This window comes from Triticum urartu, chromosome 2A (assembly GCF_056163025.1).
Source record: "Triticum urartu cultivar PI428250 chromosome 2A, HENAU_Tu73, whole genome shotgun sequence".
NCBI lineage: Eukaryota > Viridiplantae > Streptophyta > Magnoliopsida > Poales > Poaceae > Triticum > Triticum urartu.
In genome coordinates, this window is record NC_141874.1 from 668,131,408 (window position 1) to 668,149,729 (window position 18,322).

Sequence of the window (18,322 nt, forward strand, 5' to 3'; positions counted from 1 at the left end):
CTCGCACTTGTGCAATACATATTCATATTTTTCTCTGTTTTCTTGTATGAATGAGTATCTCATTTTAACTAGCTGGAGAACAAAAATCATGGTACTAGCTGAATTTGTGTCATCATTCTAATATAAATAGTTGTTATTTTTTGAATGGTCTCTTCTTGCTATATTGGCTCCAGTTTTCCTAATTCTTCTCTGTTGATTCATGTATCAGGGTGACCGTGGAAGGCATATCACCGTTTGTGCCCAGTCCTGACAGGAGTAGGTGCCTAGTTTGTGATTGTTATCGAAGGAGCTCCATGCTGAAGAACATAGCTTGTAACTGTATCACATGTGGAGCTTGTAACTGTGATTGCCATACTTGCAGAGCTTCTGGATAATGTCTGGAGTATCACGTGTAGAGCTTGTATGTGTTAGAGCTTATTATGTGTAGAGCTTGTAAAGTATATGTTATTTGTACAATAGGAGCTCTGTACTGAATCTGGCTGATAATATTTGGAGTATTATGTGTGTTTTTTGTTTGTGCCAATTTAAATACTGGTTATTTATTTACTGTTAAATTGAAATATGAAGAATATGAACTTGCTAGCTGGGACCCACGTACCTGAACCTGACATCTGGGACCCATTTGACTAGTGGACCTTTTTTATATTACAAAAAAAATAAAACTTTCTAGCGGAAAAGGCCACGGCCCAAAAATGAGAAGGCTTAATTGTTGGGCTTGGCCCATCTACCTAGCCAAAATTAATATGAGAAAAAAAACACAAATAAGCCGAATTGTTGGGCTAGGCCCATGTAGAAAATCGAATTGGACCGGGCTGAATCTTGTGCCACATCAGATTACCACGCTGGATGCCTACGTGGCCTCGGGAGGTTGCTAGTGACCAAAACGCCACAGTAGACGTATTTTGGTCATAAACGTCTTCGACCATTCTAGAAGAAAGGTCGCTATAGTCAGTTTATGATGGCCAGCTTTTGACCTTCTGTTTTTGGTCACAAAAAGGTCGCAAATGGAAATTTGTGACCTTTCAGTGACCAATAGTGGTGGTCACAAGTTGACATATTTCTTGTAGTGGTATTTATAATTATCCTCACTATATTATGCAGATTGAAGATCGTCGAATTGAAGAAAAGACAAGTCGGTGATATTGGGTTCACTAACACAAATCTCATAGATGCAACTGAGGTTAAATTTCATGCCGCAGATATCGAGGCCAACTTGCTACAATCGTTGTTAATAAATGAAAAAAAAGATATAATACTCTTTCCTTACAACTCCAAGTGAGTGTTACTGTCTTGTGCATATTCGGATTCCCTTATATATTAGTCAAGGTTATAGTAATGTAATTGGTGAGTTATGCATGCGTGCGCAGGTTCCACTATATTCTCCTAGAGATTAAGATTGAGCAGGGAGTAGTAATTGTCTTGGACTCTAAACCAAAAGATCCCCAGGAGTATGCGGACATGACTCAAATGCTCAAGAAGTAAGTTAAATCGATCATTATCCACCATATCAGCAACTTTGTTCATTTCTGATATCAAGTAATTGTTTTCTTTGCCTGGTAGGGTTTGGAGAAAATTCACCAAAAAAGCTCCGGGACTGCCAAAGAAACTGGAATTTAGACACCCGAAAGTAAGTACTATAGTAGCATGTTCCGCGCATCTCCTAGTGATTCAAGCGCTAGTTTCATCAATACCATTTGGCATTCTTGCTTATCAGTTTGATTGACCTCTATTTCTTGTAAAGTGGTTGTGGCAGGAACAAGGGAATGATTTCTGTGGATACTACGTTTGCGAGTCCATCCGCCACACGACCTGTGAGTGGGGCTACTCTGACGAACAATATGAAGTGCGTAAATAACAATATTCACAATTTTATTTTATTACCATCATTTGTGTTGAGTTTCATTCATATATATATATATATATGTATTGACCCCCTTCTTCAAATTAGATGTTTCGGATGCGGGATGAACTCCTAGCACCAGATCGCATGCGAGCAATTCAAGAGGAATTGGCGGCATTCTTTCTTGACCACGTGATCGCTGAAGACGGAGAATACTAGTGGACCATGCGTCTGTATGATAGGAGATTATATTTGTAAGAGATAATTATTGTATATATGTAGCCGGTAGTGTCGGATAGATATACGAGAACTTGTTGTTCGACCAATCTCTCGAAGAAGGAGAGGTGGTCGATATCACTTCTCTCTGTATGCATATATGTTCATGACGATCTTCTGTTTCCTTCGTTTGCTTACTAGCTAGCTAGCGTGTCTAGTCCTCTCTATACGTATGTATAGTACGTAGCGTCGACCAAGCACGAACATAAGAGAGGACACTTCTCTCTATTAATTAGCTAGCTAACACAATATATGAAACACCTAAATTAACCCCTCAAAACCCCCAACCCCCCCCCCCCTTCAAAAAACAAAAAAAACAGCCACAGAAATGCTGACGCGTGGATGCCTATTGGTCCCGGTCGGTGCCACCAACCGGGACCAAAGGCCCTCTTGCCTGGGCTCGGCGCACAGGCCACATGGAGGCCCATTTGTCCCGGTTCTGGACTAAGCCAGGACTAAAGGGACAGGGCATTAGTAACGACCCTTTAGTCCCGGTTCAGGAATCGGGACAAAAGACCCTTACAAACCGGGACAAATGGGCCGTTTTCTACTAGTGCTTGGAGCTATATTTTTATTCACCACATGATATGTGTTTTGCTTGGAGCGTCAATTTATTTTCTTTAGCTTTGCTTGCTGTATGAATAAAATACCAAGATCTGAAATTCTTAAATGAGAGAGAGTTTTCACATAGCTACACAATTATTTAACTACTCATTGATCTTCACTTATATCTTTTTGGAGTAGTTTGTCATTTACTCGTGTGCTTCACTTATATCTTATCAGTAAATGGTTGAATAATTTGAATGTCATAAATCTAGAATTATATATGTTTCATATGCCTTTCCCATGGGGAGTAATGCCTTCACATATAAGAAGTAGAGGTGCTAAATTTATTGAAGGTTAGCAAACATTGTATTGGTCACTTGAACAATTGATGAAAGAATATTGAAGGAAGAGAGATTTCACATATAATACTATCTTGGACATCTTCTATGATTATGAGCCCCATTAGTTATTTTCAAACCTGAGCAAATTAGTTGAAGTTGGACAAGGAAGACAACATAATGAGTTATGCTTGGGTATATTTGTAAGTTATATTGTTTTGGATCCTCTAACATGTGGTGCTTGCTATTTAGAATCCTTTGCTAGCTGAAATATCTGTACTAAGCGGGAATACTGCTTGTGCATCCAAATTCCTTGAACCAAGTTTCTTCCATGAGTGTCCACCATATCTACCTATATGTGGTATTTACCTGCCATTCCAACTAAATTTGCATGTGCCAAACTCTAAACCTTCAAATAATAATCTGTTTTGTATGCCCGAATCGCTCATGTAGCGACTAGGGGTTAGTAGTATCTTCCATGCTAGGTGGGTTATTCTCACGATGAGTGGACTCCGCTCATCATTCACGAGAAAATGGCTGGTAACTGGGATGCCCAGTCCCATGATCAAAAGATCGAAATCAAATCAAAAATAATTGTAAACAAAACTCCCTAGGTTTGATGTTAGTTGGAGGCACCCCTTGTTTCGGGCAAGCCATGGATTGATGACTGTTGGTGGAGGGGGAGTAAAATCTTTACCTTTCTGTTTGGACCGTCTATAATGTATGTAGTGTGGAAGATATTGGAAGCTCTTCGTCGTTATGTTGACAATGAAAGCATACCTCTCAAAATTATTTTCATCTCTGTTTTTGCTTCGAGCTCTGGCACCTTTGCAAATCCCTGCTTCCCTCTGCGAAGGGCCTATCTTTTACTTTTATGCAAGAGTCAGTAGTATTCCTTCCCATTCCAACCTACTCTTTAGTTGGCAAGCATCATATGATGGAAAGATGTAGGCATATATGGCCATTCAAATATATTTGAGCATGAATTATTACTATTGACATTACCCCTGAGGTAAAAGGTTGGGAGGCGAAACATTAAGCCCCTATCTTTCTCTGTGTTCGATGAATACTATTTGTTCTAAAAATATGCTTTGAGTGGTAGCAATCATGGAAGACTAAATGATAGTTGAGTATGTGAAGTTTGCAGAATCAAAGCTCTGACATAGACTCTTCCTGAAAATAAGATGAATTGTAATTGTTTGATGACTAATAACATGGTTTGTTGTTTTCAAGAAATTTTATGATCTATACTTTAACATGTGAATAGTTTGTTACTTGATCATGCAAAGTTTTATGATATGAGCTACTATTATGACATATAATGATGCTAGAAAAGGTGATAGAAATTATCATTGATCAAACTTGTGCACCTGCTAGGATTCACACTTCATAAATTCTTTCTTTTATCATTTACCTACTCGAGGACGAGCAGGAATTAAGCTTGGGGATGCTGATACGTCTCCAACGTATCTATAATTTATGAAGTATTCATGCTATTATATTATCCATCTTGGATGTTTAATGGGCTTTACTATGCACTTTTATATTATTTTTGGGACTAACCTATTAACCCAGAGCCCAGTGCCAGTTCCTGTTTTTTCCCTTGTTTCAGTGTTTCGAAGAAAAGGAATATCAAACGGAGTCGAAACGGAATGAAACCTTCTGGAGAAGTTATTTTTGGAAAGAAAGCAACCCGATAGACTTGGAGTGCACGTCAGGAAAGAAACGAGGGAGGCACGAGGCAGGGGGGCGCCCTCCACCCTCGTGGGCCCCTCGTGGCTCCCCTGGCATATTTCTTCCGCCTATATATATCCATATACCCTAAAACTATCGGGGAACAGAATAGATCTAGAGTTCCGCCGCCGCAAGCCTCTGTAGCCACCAAAAACCAATCGGGACCCTGTTCCGGCACCCTACCGGACGGGGGATCCCTCACCGGTGGCCATCTTCATCATCCCAGCATTCTCCATGACGAGGAGGGAGTAGTTCACCCTCGGGGCTGAGGGTATGTACCAGTAGCTATGTGTTTGATCTCTCTCTCCCTCGTGTTCTTGATTTGGCACGATCTTGATGTATTGCAAGCGTTGCTATTATAGTTGGATCTTATGATGTTTCCCCCCTCTACTCTCTTGTAATGGATTGAGTTTTCCCTTTGAAGTTATCTTATCGGATTGAGTCTTTAAGGATTTGAGAACACTTGATGTATGTCTTACATGTGTTTATCTGTGGTGACAATGGGATATTCACGTGATCTACTTGATGTATGTTTTGGTGATCAACTTGCGGGTTCAGTGACCTTGTGAACTTATGCATATGGGTTGGCACATGTTTTCATCTTGACTCTCCGGTAGAAACTTTGGGGCACTCTTTGAAGTACTTTGTGTTGGTTTGAATAGATGAATCTAAGATTGTGTGATGCATATCGTATAATCATACCCACGGATACTTGAGGTGACATTGGAGTATCTAGGTGACATTAGGGTTTTGGTTGATTTATGTCTTAAGGTGTTATTTTAGTACGAACTCTATGATAGATCGAACGGAAAGAATAGCTTCGTGTTATTTTACTACGGACTCTTGAATAGATCGATCAGAAAGGATAACTTTGAGGTGGTTTCGTACCCTACAATAATCTCTTCGTTTGTTCTCCGCTATTAGTGATTTTGGAGTGACTCTTTGTTGCATGTTGAGGGATAGTTATATGATCCAGTTATGTTATTATTGTTGAGAGAACTTGCACTAGTGAAAGTATGAACCCTAGGCCTTGTTTCCTAGCATTGCAATACCGTTTGTGCTCACTTTTATCATTAGTTACGTTGCTGTTTTTATATTTTCAGATTACAAAAACCTATATCTACCATCCATATTGCACTTGTATCACCATCTCTTCGCCGAACTAGTGCACCTATACAATTTACCATTGTATTGGGTGTGTTGGGGACACAAGAGACTCTTTGTTATTTGGTTGCAGGGTTGCTTGAGAGAGACCATCTTCAACCTACGCCTCCCACGGATTGATAAACCATAGGTCATCCACTTGAGGAAAATTTGCTACTGTCCTACAAACCTCTGCACTTGGAGGCCCAACAACGTCTACAAGAAGAAGGTTGCGTAGTACACATCAATGAATGACTTGTTTATTTTTTTGGATGAGGAGTTGAGGAGGAATGTGCAGTCATCTTGGAGTAGTAGTATTTATAACCAAGTAGTAATACGCTCCTAAGTGGGAAACCGTTTTGGTTTTGATCAATGTGAACAGGTTTGCAATTTGGAATGTGACGAGATGCATGCTTAAAATTTACTGACGGTTATAAGTGCGGCACTATTCCCGGAAGGCGTAACGTGGGCACGTACGCCTTCTCGACCGCGTACGTGGCATTTGCACTATAGGGTGCACCGCAATAGGCAATGTCAGCACACGTCTTGTTCCAACAATCGTGCATGCTCGTTATTACCATCGCACATGCTTCTTTTAATTAGAATGTGTGTGCCCGTCTAGCGCACACACATTGATCTATCTGACTGTTTCAGTTTGTTGTGGCTAATCGCAAACAGTTCATCCGTGTGAAGTGTATGCCATGAATCGCAGACACTTTGATCTGGCTGACCCGTTTCTGTTATGTTTCCTAATCGCAAATAGTTAATCCTTCTAAAGCGTATGCCCTCAATCGCACACACCTTTATCTAGCTGCCTGTTTCTATTGTTCTTCCTCATCACAAACAGTTCACCCGAGTGAACCGTATGCTGTATATCGCACACGCCTTCATCTGTCTGCCCGTTTCTTTTGTTCCGCCTCATCGCAAACAGTTCATTGAACTGAATCGTATGCCCTGCATCGCACACGAAACTAAAGCTGAACCGTGTTTGATGGCTCCGCCATCGCAAACGTTTTGCACCTTTTTTGACGGTTCTTTTACACCACCGTTTCCGATTATTGCATCACACACAGTTTCATCGAAGGGTCTCTGATCGCAGTGTCGCGTTAGCAGCATCCTGTAGTAGTGAGCTCCTCGATGAGAGGATCGTTGGTGATGACGATGGCTTCGATTTCCCCCTCCCGGAGGGAAGTTTCCCCGGCAGAATAGCTCCGCTGGAGCCCTAGATTGCTTCTGCCCAGGTTCCGCCTCGAGACAGCGGCGCTTCGTCCCAAAAGCTCCCTTCTGATTTTTTCGACATCAAAACCTTCCGTATAGCAGAAGATGGGCATGAGACGATGGCCAGGGGGCCCACAAGCCCTGGGGGAGTGCCCTGGGGGGTAGGGCGCGCCCCACAGGCTTGTGGCCACCTGGTGGGTCCCCTTCTATAACTTCTTCGCTCAATATTTTTTTATATATTCCAAAATAATTCTCCGTAAAGTTTCAGGACATTTGGAGTTGTGGAGAATAGGTCTCTTAGATTTGCTCCTTTCCGGTCCAGAATTCCAGCTGCCAGCATTCTCCCTCTTCATGTAAATCTTGTAAAATAAGAGAGAAAAGGCATAAGTATTGTACTATAATGTGAAATAACAGCCCATATGCAATAAATATCAACATAAAAGTATATGATGCAAAATGGATGTATCAAGGCTTCTTGAGAGAAGCTCCGGTTGTAAGAAGCTTATAGCAAAACTTGTCCCAAATCGGACAAGAATTTTACAACAGCATGTTGGTGCCATGTCATGACACCATGCCAAGTTTCTTGATTTTCAGGTTAGTTTTAGGTTTACAGGAATTTTAAAACCAAGTTTCTCAATGTTTTCGACCGAGCCACGATGCCAGATATTTGAGAATTCATTCCCATTTCTTGCATGAGACTTAAACATTCACCAAAGGACACATATATGATTTTTCAACCCATTTTGGTGCACTGGAACATGTGCATGTAGTTCAAATTTGAATTATGGACATTAAATGCTTAGAAACTCAATTTATGTATTAAAAAGCCAAATGAACCCTGAATAATTCCAAATTTTAACACGACACTCATATAGTTGCGTGTTCACTGCAGGTAAATGTTCTAACAATTCAAACATCGTCCTTTCCTGCCATAACCCCATTTTGTCTATGAGGATGGATTTCTTTAGATCCAGACTTTTGTGGCAAGAAGATGTTAATAAGAAAAAAATACCATTTGTTGAAGTGGTCTAAGGTTTGCAGGCCTATAGACGTGGGTGGGTTAAGAATCCAGATTTTGTCTCTGATGAACAAAACTCTTTTATGTAAATGGTGGTGGACACTGTTTGATACTAAGGGATTGTGGCAAAGTGTCATTTTAAATGAATATAAAGAAAGGGACATGCCTTCCTAGTATTAAACCAAGACAAGGTGATTCCACTTCTTGGCTGGAATATTAAAACACAAGGAACACCTTTTCTCCCTTTGTAGATCCACTGTTGCTAATGGAATAGTGTGAGATTATGGGAAGATTGGTGGAATTGAGATAAACCTCTGAAAACCAATTTTCCTAGATTATACAGGATATGCTTTGACAAGAATAAATCTGTTAACGAAATCCTTTTGCAAAGGGCTTGATCAAGTTTAGTTTAGGAGAACTTTGTATGGTGATTCCTTGGAGCTTTGGAATCATATTAAGGAGGTGTGTATTCGAGTGACCATGTTTGATCAGAAAGATTCCACTAGATGGACTCTAACTAAAAAAGGGATTTATTCCGTCAAATCATATTTTAGGTTTTTGATTGAAAATGAAATGAAATATCCACAAAAAATCTTGTGGAAAACTAGAAAAGCCTCTAGAGTGAAGGTGTGCCTTCGGTTAGTTCTTAGAAACAGTATACTAAGTTGCTAACCAAAGATAATCTTCTGAAGAGAGGGTGGGTTGGTGACAGTGAATGTCCTTATTTGTGGTAAAGAGGAAACCATTAACCCTTTTTTCACAACGTTCTATGGCTAATCTACTTTGAAACATAATGAAATGTGCTTTTAATCTACATGATAATCCAGATATCACACATGACCTGTTTAACACCTCATTGCTGAAAATTAATAAAAATGAGAAAAACCTGGTGGTGGTTGGCATTTTTGCTACTTGGACTATTTGGAAAGAAATAGTAGCATTTTGTACAACAAAAAGGTGAATGAGCCTTGTACTCCTGTGAATATGATTATTAAATGGCTTCATGGTTGAAACACTTTGCTAAAAACCCAGAAAAGCAAAAAAATAATGAAGTTTTCAAGGCGTCACATGGCTAGAGATCAGGGAGCAATAAGATTACGGCGGGGTGATCTTCATGAAGATGCTTCCCCTATACCTCCTCTGCCTTATTGGCTTTGAAGATGTTCTGTTGCTATCTTCTTTGCTTTTGGACATTTGATATTAAGAGTTTGTTGTTAGACATTTATGAAAGGTTTTAACCCTGTATCCTGGAGACCCAGCATTTGGACTCCCAAAATATTGGGATTGAAGTTTATTAGCTTTTACCTTGCAAAAAAAAGTTTATTAGCTTTTGTGGGTTATCAACTAGCTTTGTCCGATATAGCCCATGTGGTCTTTGGGGCTAACGGATGCAGGCGTGTAGCCCATTTTGCTCTGGTAGATCATGCATAATTTCATCCCCTTTTTTTTTCTTTTGTTTTAGTAGTTGTATGAGACATTGTGGTTTCTTTTAGTCAAAATTGGAGAGGGAGCTCTCTTTATCAAAAAAAAAAGTTTGGGGTACAAGCTCGGGAGAGTGCAAGAGCCAAATTTGATGACCAGCGTTAGTAGAGCTTGGTTTGGAAAAAAAAATCTCTGGGCCCAAATGACAGTCAATGATAAAAGAGATAAAAAAATTGCTTGTCGGACTGTTACGCGCAGCCACCCACACAAGACAGACCCACTCAGATCCCCTGTTTTGCCTCAAAAAAAAAAAACTCAGACCCCCTGTTTCACGCTCCCCTGTTTCACCCTCTCGAATAAGGAAATGCTCATTCAGGTTCCCACCTGACCACCTCACGGGCCAAAACCCTCTCCCCCTTCCTCGCTGTCTGCCTCTCCGGGGACGACGGCACGACGCGGTACGGGCTGCGTCGCCAGGATCTGCTACCTCGTCGAGTCCGCTTCTCCCCCGCCATACAAGTCTTTACCTCCGGCGACGGCGTACGCGGCCTGCTGCGCGAGCGATTCGGCCACCTTAGGGGTTAGGTTTTCCCCACATCCGTCAAGGTACGAACCACGAAATGGCGACCTTTTTTTTGGGGGAGTCTGTATGCGATTGAGGGGTAGGATCTCTATTTGTCATCGCCCGTGCGGCCATGCTTTAGCGTGCCTGCGGTGGCGACCAGGGTACATACACATGCCCTGCCTGCGCTGGGTTCGTTGTAGATTGGGGGCTCCGATGTTTCATGCCGACTTTTTATTGATTGCATATCTTCATGATAATGCACCATAGGCCTGCAATTTGTTTGTTATACATGAGAAAGGGGGAAGAAGAAGAGATAGGAGAGATGCTGTTTATGCCAGATTTGACTTAAGTTGTGCTGTTTTTTGTTGCATGTACTGACTACTGAAGCTATGGCTCGAGACTTTGATACATACATGAAGGGGTACCAGAGGTGCAAGCGCCCTTGGGAGTGTTCAGTTAAAGATCTAGGCGTCAAGCATATCGATTTCGATAAAAAAAGGATGAGGTTTTTTGAGGGCAAATACACCATGGGACCAATCATATCTGACTGTCTCATGAGAAGTTCCTAAACAGATCACAGTTTGAGTCCTATTCTCTTTTGAGGAACTTTAGGCATTCAAATGTTGTGCCTGTCCAAAACTTCTATGATGTGTCAGGCTATCCCAGGTTTGTATTGTCTTGGGTGGACGGAAGCTTAACAGCATGGATGAAAAAGGATGGCGCAGGCATAATGTTTAAATCAAATATGAAGGGGAGCATTCCAACGGGAGCACTACGACAGACCATCCTGTGAGCCCTCAATCCTCATACTAGTTTTTTCGCTTGTTTCATCTGAACTTGTCGTTTTTGGTTGATGTTGGTGTTGGGCTGGGAGGGGGCAGGTTTTGCTGGTCTGATCTAACTTCTATCTTGATTGTATATTTTGTATTCAGTGACCTCTGTAGCGGACTTGAGCATTTACTGGCTGAGCAATTGTACCCTGCTGAGATTGATTTAAAAGACATGTACGTGCGCCAAGTGGGCCACAAGGGAATTGTCCAAATCCTCATTAATAAAGGTACTCGACCAACTTTTTATTTTGTCAAACGACCAACTTATTTAAGGAAGAACTGCAGCCCATTCCCTTTTGCTAACATTTAAATGTATGGATGCAGTTGAGAGATTGTCAGGTCTTGATGCAACAAAAAGGAAGGCAAAGTTATGGGCTGGTCTGAGAAAAGCTCTTCATGAGATATATAAGGAGGCTCCACGCGCTGTTAACCCTGTTGCATTGAGGTTCATCAACTATGTTGGAGTGACAGACAGCACCCGACTACAGAGGTTCCCTGACAAATGGGACTACAACATGAAGGCAAGGTACTTACTATCAGTTATGTCAGAAGATATTGCTGTGGTAAGACCTAAACTGCATGTCTAAGGTGTGCCTATAATAAATTGGCCAGAAACTCCCAATGGCAACCGTCTTCGGGCACCATTTCAAGAGGCGTTTGACCATCAGGCCGCACGTGGAACAATCTATGACGTAGAAGATCCCTATGACTACATAAGGTTGTGCAAGGATGTTATCAAACATTGGAACGTCATGCCAGCTTCTGTTAAGGTACGCATGGAAGTGTGTAATGTGAGGTGTGGTTTTCATTTCCTTTTTATCTGACAATTGATAGCTGAAACACAGGGCGAGTGTTCCACCTGGGAGAAGTTCATTGACAAGATCGAGAAATGGGATCAGATGATTTGGTGCACTCTGTACGAGGCTACTGCATGTAAGAGCTATTTTTCTACGACACGTGCATGCCTTAAAATGACATGTTCCTTACACATTGCAAACTTTATTAGCATCATTATATGCTAATGCTTATTGTTTTCGTGTATGCAACTCCGTAGCCTTGAAACTGGATTCAGAACAGGGAATTGCTTATACAAACTGAAACAACCTAGAGTAGATTTTGATTGCAGCTGCGAAATTTAGGAGCCACTGATTGATCATGATCTTAGTTAGCGATCGTAGTAAACTATAACAAGTTTATATGCAAATGAAATGTACCTTGCACTTTCAGGAATCCTGAGGATGTATGGCAACAATGAGACAAACTAGCTTGACTTCGCTTCTGGAAACTGAAGACGTGATGAATGCTAGACACTGGCAGCAAAACCTGGTGATTTGTATTCTCATGTAACTTGTATGTTGAGGCTTGCTAGTTTGTTTTAGTGTCCCCTTCTTGGAGTTGTTGAATACTTGTGGTCAAGAGGCTGAAGATGTGGCATGTAATCATCACTTGTTCTAATACTTCTTGGAGTTGAATGTTTTGGTAACAGATTGTCAGGTCGGCTGACTGTTGAAGGATCACATAACTGCATGTTCTGTTTCCTGTTGATGTTTGTGTGAGTGCCAAATGAGAAGGCAACACTCTGACCATTGAGTTTTGACTGGGCATCATATTACACACGGTAATATAATATGCCCAAAAGGCATGGTTTGGCAGTGTCTATGCATGTTTTTTAGAATGTTGTGAGGCGTTTCAGAGATATATGTGGTGTCGATATAACGATGGATCTTACTGGAGTAGTGTCTGTTTTTTATCCTTCCACCCTTACTGGAGTATATGATCTATGCAAGAATGAAAACAGTGTGGCGACATCTCGAAGCAAAACCTATTCTGCATGCAATCTTGTCTCACACTGCAACAACGGAACAATCTGGCATGGTCAGATATAAGTTGCTCACATCACAATCTAGCCCCAAGCGCTGCACAGTCGACGTGGTTGACTTCACTTGCCGGCCACCTCCACACTTGCATCTGCTATCTTGCACCCTCCACGAATGTAGCGCATGGTTTGAAGAATTGAAGCCCTCCTAAATCCCCAAATCCTGAAATGAATAGCGCGTGGGTTGAAGCCACTCACGCGGTTTTATAAAGAAGCTAGTCTGACAGCGAATATTGTCTTTGGAGGCCGAGCTCCATGGAGCTCGGTTTTGAAAAAAATTAAATTTCGTCAAATTTCATATTCTCCGTGTTTCAAAAAATTCAAAAAAAACACAGACATGCATGAAGGCACTACACACATGTGTGTAAATTTTCATTGCAAAATACGTTGAAATGAGGATTGTGCAAAAAAGAAAAATCTGGAGCTTTTTAACACATGATACTATTCATCCTCCCAGGCCATGAATTTATCTTTTTTGCACAGGTCGCATTTCAACATTTTTCATCTTGAAATTTTACACACATACACATAACATCCTTGTTTACCTGCACAATTTTTTTTCAGATTTTTTTGAAATCAAAAGGCTTGAATTTTGATTTGTTTACAAAAATAGGCCTCCATGGAGGCCGAGAGCCAAACGTCCATTCTGGACTGACAATGAATATAAAAGGTTATACTGAAATTAATTACAGACATACAGAAGCTAGTCTGACTAGCTAGTGTTCTTTTAGCACTACTAAAAGATGATTCATTCAAGGTGTAACATAGACTACAACTGTTTTTTTCTCTGAAGATCCCTCTTTTACATAAAAAAAAAACTCCGGCTGGATCAATGTTTCTTCAACCTGTGGTTGCATGGTTAGGAGGATAGCGGTATTCCCAACCCACCAGAGTTCAAGTCCTACATTTGATATTGATGATCGCATTATTTCTAGATTGAATTCAGACTTCCGGCGATGTTAGTTCAGTAGGAGTAGACGTTCCTGCCGACTGCGAGGCGTCTATGGTGACTTCGTAAAATCTCAAGATGCTATGCCGGCTCAGTCTCTTGGAGGCGTTCACAGGGGTAGGATGTGCATACGTGCGTTTATAGGTGTGAGTGTGCTCGTGTATGTGGGCGACTTAAAGATTATACTGTGTTAAGAAAAAAAAGTCTATATATCCACGAGAAGACTTTTTCTTTCCCCTTTCGCAAGGCAACTAGGGAAAGCCTTCCTCCCTTCGATCTTCATCTGCGAGCCCGTGGATTTAGCTCCTCTCCGCCGGCCGCTCCGGCAACCGGTGGCGGGGAGGATATTCCTGGTGCCTCGGCTTAGATAGGTAGGGTTTTTGTTCTCACAAGAGCAGCGCTCGGATAGATGGAGGCGCTTCTTTTGAGTCAATCTTCCGGGCTCCGGTCATCCTCAAGTTCGTTCGTCGGGGCGGATCAGACGGAGCTCCGGCGTTCCAGCCAGCTCCTCGGAGCGGCGATGTTAGGGTTTCTCGTCATGCGTACGCAACGGCGAGATGCGAGATTCAGTGTCTGATTCTTCAGATCGATTCAAGGATTCAATGGCGACGACTGTGGCTCCTGAACGCTGGTCCTTAGGGGCACGTGCACGAAGACTTCCCAGCTGTCATTGATATGGTCAAGCCGGCTCCGGTATGGAAGCGACGTTGGCGGCTCGTTCTGGCGGTGGCAATGATCGTTCGGTTGTCCATGGACCTTGATGTAACTTTTTTTTATGTTTGAGGTGCTTTGTACTCCGGATGAATTTTTATAATAGTGATATTTTTGGGGAAAAAAAAAGCCTCGAGAGAATATGCGTGTCCTTTTACCTGCGTGCCACACGTCCACTCCTGGCTCCCAAACAACTCTAGCTTCGGATCGTGGGACAGAGCAAAAGGTTTGACCCGGGACAGAGTACTGTTTTTCTTCCTATTCGTTGTGCCCCCAAACTGGCCACCGCCTCCCGCGAGGCCGCGACGCATCGGGCCTCTCCGCGTCTTGTCTCCCTTGTTCGTCTGAGATCGATTCGTTCTGGCTCTCTGGCAGCCACCTCCGCCGCGGTCCTCCGTGTGGCGAGGGAAAGCTCTCCTTGTCCTTGCCACTTCCACGCGTCGAGTCGCCGCCAATAACTCCGGCGGAACCACTCTGTTTTTCAAAACATTATCATTATTATCGGTTTGGATGTCGTTTGTTCATATATCCATTGTTGGTTAGGGTTCAAGGACAAGAACACTGCTTGCGCAGGAGCAATTAGCAACTCCTGATCGAATCCGACGAAGGGGGTCGAACACAGAAGCACCTTGCGATCTCCGTCGCCGCGTGGAGAGATGCCGCAGAAGCGAAAGAAGACGCCGGGTAACCCCGCCGGAGAGAAGCAAACAAAAACTGACACGTCGTCGCCGCCGAAAAGAACAAGCACTCCGCAACTCAGAGCAAGAACAAGCTCCCGCTGTTCGGACCGGAGTACCGGTCGTCCCAAAGATCCTCCCGACCATGGCAACGCCGCTGCAATCCAGGAACAGAAACAAGAATATGCCGCAACACAGGTACTAGATGAAGATGTGGGCGACATAATCCAGAAGCTGAACGAACTGGGCTTGGGAGAGGACATCGACTTCGAGGACTACTATGGATACTTGCAGCAGCTGCCTCCCGACCCCCGTGTTGACACTTCCACTGAACTGGACCTTGAGGATCACTTTGACATGGACCTCCGCCATGCGGTGTATCGCATTAGAGATCCTACAAGGTTCCATCCATCCATGCCTCTGTTTTTCAGCCATCTATTCAATGCTGTTCAATCTCTACATCTGCATTCCTTCCTTGTGACTTTGTGGGCATTTTATGTTACTTGTTCTATCCTACTTATGCTGGTTTCTTTAAACAACCGTCCATATCTAATTTGATCCAATGGTGACATCATTGCCTACAGTTGTTAAAACAGGAGTCCAGGAATGAGTTGTGCTGCGATGAACTGAAAGAGTGCCCTATGGAGCTTCTTGACAGGGACGAATTTCCTACAGATTTCCTCGTGAAGATGCGATATTTTAGCTTCTTCGATGAAGGCGGCGTATTAGACTGGTTCTTCGATCCTGATCTCTGCAAGCTTGCTGGCCTGGATGACTACCAGCGTCTAGTCCCACGGAGGCATGTACGTATATGATTTGATCACCGGGTGTTCCTGTGATCGTTTAATTGCCTTTAGTATTATTCCATTGTGTTAGTAACTTAGTATGGCTTGTTAGGTCCATTTGTCTGAATTTCAAAACCATGATATATACACAAATGAGACTCTATGTGGTCTGTTTCCAGAAAAGGGTTGAAGAGTTATTTATTACTCCCTCCGCCGGAATTACTTGTCGCTCAAAGGGTTGAAGAGTACTTATTTAAGGTTCTAGATTACAGAGCAATTTATACATAGTTACTGATGAGTTCATGACACATCTACAGAGTGTTAATTGTCTCCTTGGATGGATATTTCATAATGTTATATGCTGGAAAATGTATGTAATCAAATTATCGGCCGCTGAAATCTGGTCAATTGACTACTTTTAACATAGTGCCAATCCAGGATATTTTCTTTCCACTTTATTGCCTTCATAGAGGCTCATCATTATTTTAGTAAAGTAGTCATATGCGTATTTTCCTGTTGGAAATGGTAGTTTATTTAAAAGGAACCAACATATTTATTTAATTTTATGAATAATAGTATGTTTTTGCTAGCCCTTTGTCAAACCCTTCGTTTTTTTTGCCCCTCGCTATTTACAATTTGTTATGTTATAATTGTCATTCTAGAAAACATTCTAAACCATGTGTTTCCTCTTTCCCTTCATTTTTGATGTAGGATGCTTATGAGTACGCTGGTTGGGTTGTGTACCGCAGTTACCTCCATAGCTACGAGATGCAATATGAATACATCAAGTACTTTGAAACATTATTAAGGGAACTTAAGGTATACATACACCATAAAGTCAAGCAAGATTAGCTTACCTGCAATGATTGGATTTTTGTTCGGGGACTCAAACCTTTTATTTAATCTTGATACAGTGGTTGAAAGATTGTCTACCGAGCAAGTTTTCATCTCTTACTGTAAGTACATGACCACACAAAAATCATGGATGGCGATGTTTCTGTATACGCTGCACCACCATGGTAATTCTTTTGTTCTTTAATCTTTATAGGTAAGCAAGATACGCACCAGAGGAATTTATCAAGCAACTAAGATCGCTACTCGCTTTTCCAAGATCACAACTCATTTAGCTCGTATTGGCTTCCGTGTATGATCTCTAACACACTCACTAATTTATTTTTGTGTGTGTTTTACATCTAACAGTTCCATTCTTTCGATGCAGGATTGTTTTAACTACATGAGCATTGAGGCTACTTGGTGTAACGGATCCGATGGTGTCTATTTTGAGATTTGGAAGAGGGTCACTCAACAAAAGGTTAGAATTCAGCACATCAACCCAGTCTTCTTCACACATGATGATTATCCATGTAATTCTGATTAATTCATGGTGTTAATGAACTCTGAATATGATGTATTTTTTTCCTCAACAATGCACAGAAGAGTTTCAGAGATGCTTTGAAGGAAGTCTGTAAACTGAACAAGTGTTCATCACTGCAAGATAACATGAAATATGCCATAGAGAATGACTGTTCCGTGATGGAAACAGCGGTAGGCTCTTCTTCACATATAATTTTCAAGTCAAAATTCGAACATGCATGCTTATCCTTTTTGCGTATTTTCTTCATCTTTTCAGTTTCTTCGTTGCACGGTAGGGGCAGGCGTTACCAAGGAAGTAAGTACTGTGATACGCATGTGGGATCCATCCAGTGGATTATATGCTCTTATATTTGATTTGATTTCACGTCTAACTGCCTTAGGTATCAGAGGATAAAGCTCAGGAGTTGATTGCAGAGGCAGTTAAAAAGCTGGTAATGTGCTTGAATGAAATTGCACCTTGCTATATATCAGTACATGCCTATTTCGAAGATACCATTATGCTAAGCGACAATCATTTGTTTATTCAGAGGATAAAACCAAAATTCTATGATGGGTATATCAGAAAGAAGATAAACATTGCCAAACTTATAGGAATGATCACTGTGGTATGCCATCCTATCCTTAGTTTTTAATTGTGCATAATATGATATCTTTTCTGTTTACGGTAACCAAACTATATGTGCTCTATAACAGCGATTATATTATTTACTTTTCCAGGACTGAAAAGACATAATACATCTGGCTTTTCATGGTTGGAGCTGCCATTTGTTCAAGATGTCTTTCTTGGATTTCCTGTACTTTTGCTGCTGCAATGAACAAATGAACTAGACCAGACTTAAAGCTCTTACCAAGTACAGTAGCATAATACTAGTAGTCTACTAGATGGATGGTTTGTTCCGGGGTCTACTAGTACCGAAAGAAAGTGGAAAATGCTTGTATTGAATTGTTGCTACTAAGGGTTTAGGTTTATTAGAGGGCTTATTGGAATCTCATAAACATAACGGTATGTCATCTTGCTCA

The 18,322-nt window shown here is 41.6% G+C and overlaps 1 protein-coding gene and 1 long non-coding RNA gene across 2 annotated transcripts; both read left to right on the forward strand.

The window, feature by feature from the left end:
* Positions 1-11,134: 11,134 nt before the first annotated feature.
* LOC147986559 (uncharacterized) lies at positions 11,135-12,481 on the forward strand. The gene is made up of 3 exons (XR_015615221.1): positions 11,135-11,700; positions 11,776-11,863; positions 12,158-12,481. It is a non-coding gene; the product is annotated as an uncharacterized LOC147986559 (long non-coding RNA).
* A 2,717-nt stretch (positions 12,482-15,198) lies between these two features.
* LOC147986560 (uncharacterized) lies at positions 15,199-18,025 on the forward strand. The gene is made up of 11 exons (XM_087542057.1): positions 15,199-15,525; positions 15,728-15,946; positions 16,640-16,747; positions 16,843-16,884; positions 16,977-17,072; positions 17,148-17,240; positions 17,363-17,473; positions 17,559-17,597; positions 17,683-17,733; positions 17,830-17,907; positions 18,020-18,025. The coding sequence occupies exons 1-11, from the start codon at positions 15,424-15,426 to the stop codon at positions 18,023-18,025; spliced, it is 945 nt and encodes a 314-aa protein (XP_087398183.1). The 5' UTR covers positions 15,199-15,423.
* Positions 18,026-18,322: the final 297 nt, after the last annotated feature.

Bases quoted from the DNA above. Each gene is read 5' to 3' on its own strand.
- LOC147986560 (XM_087542057.1), top strand. From the start codon at position 15,424: ATGGATACTTGCAGCAGCTGCCTCCCGACCCCCGTGTTGACACTTCCA. The intron at 15,526-15,727 runs GCATTAGAGATC...CATTGCCTACAG, and splicing joins CCTCCGCCATGCGGTGTATC to TTGTTAAAACAGGAGTCCAG. The intron at 15,947-16,639 runs GTACGTATATGA...TTTTTGATGTAG, and splicing joins GTCTAGTCCCACGGAGGCAT to GATGCTTATGAGTACGCTGG.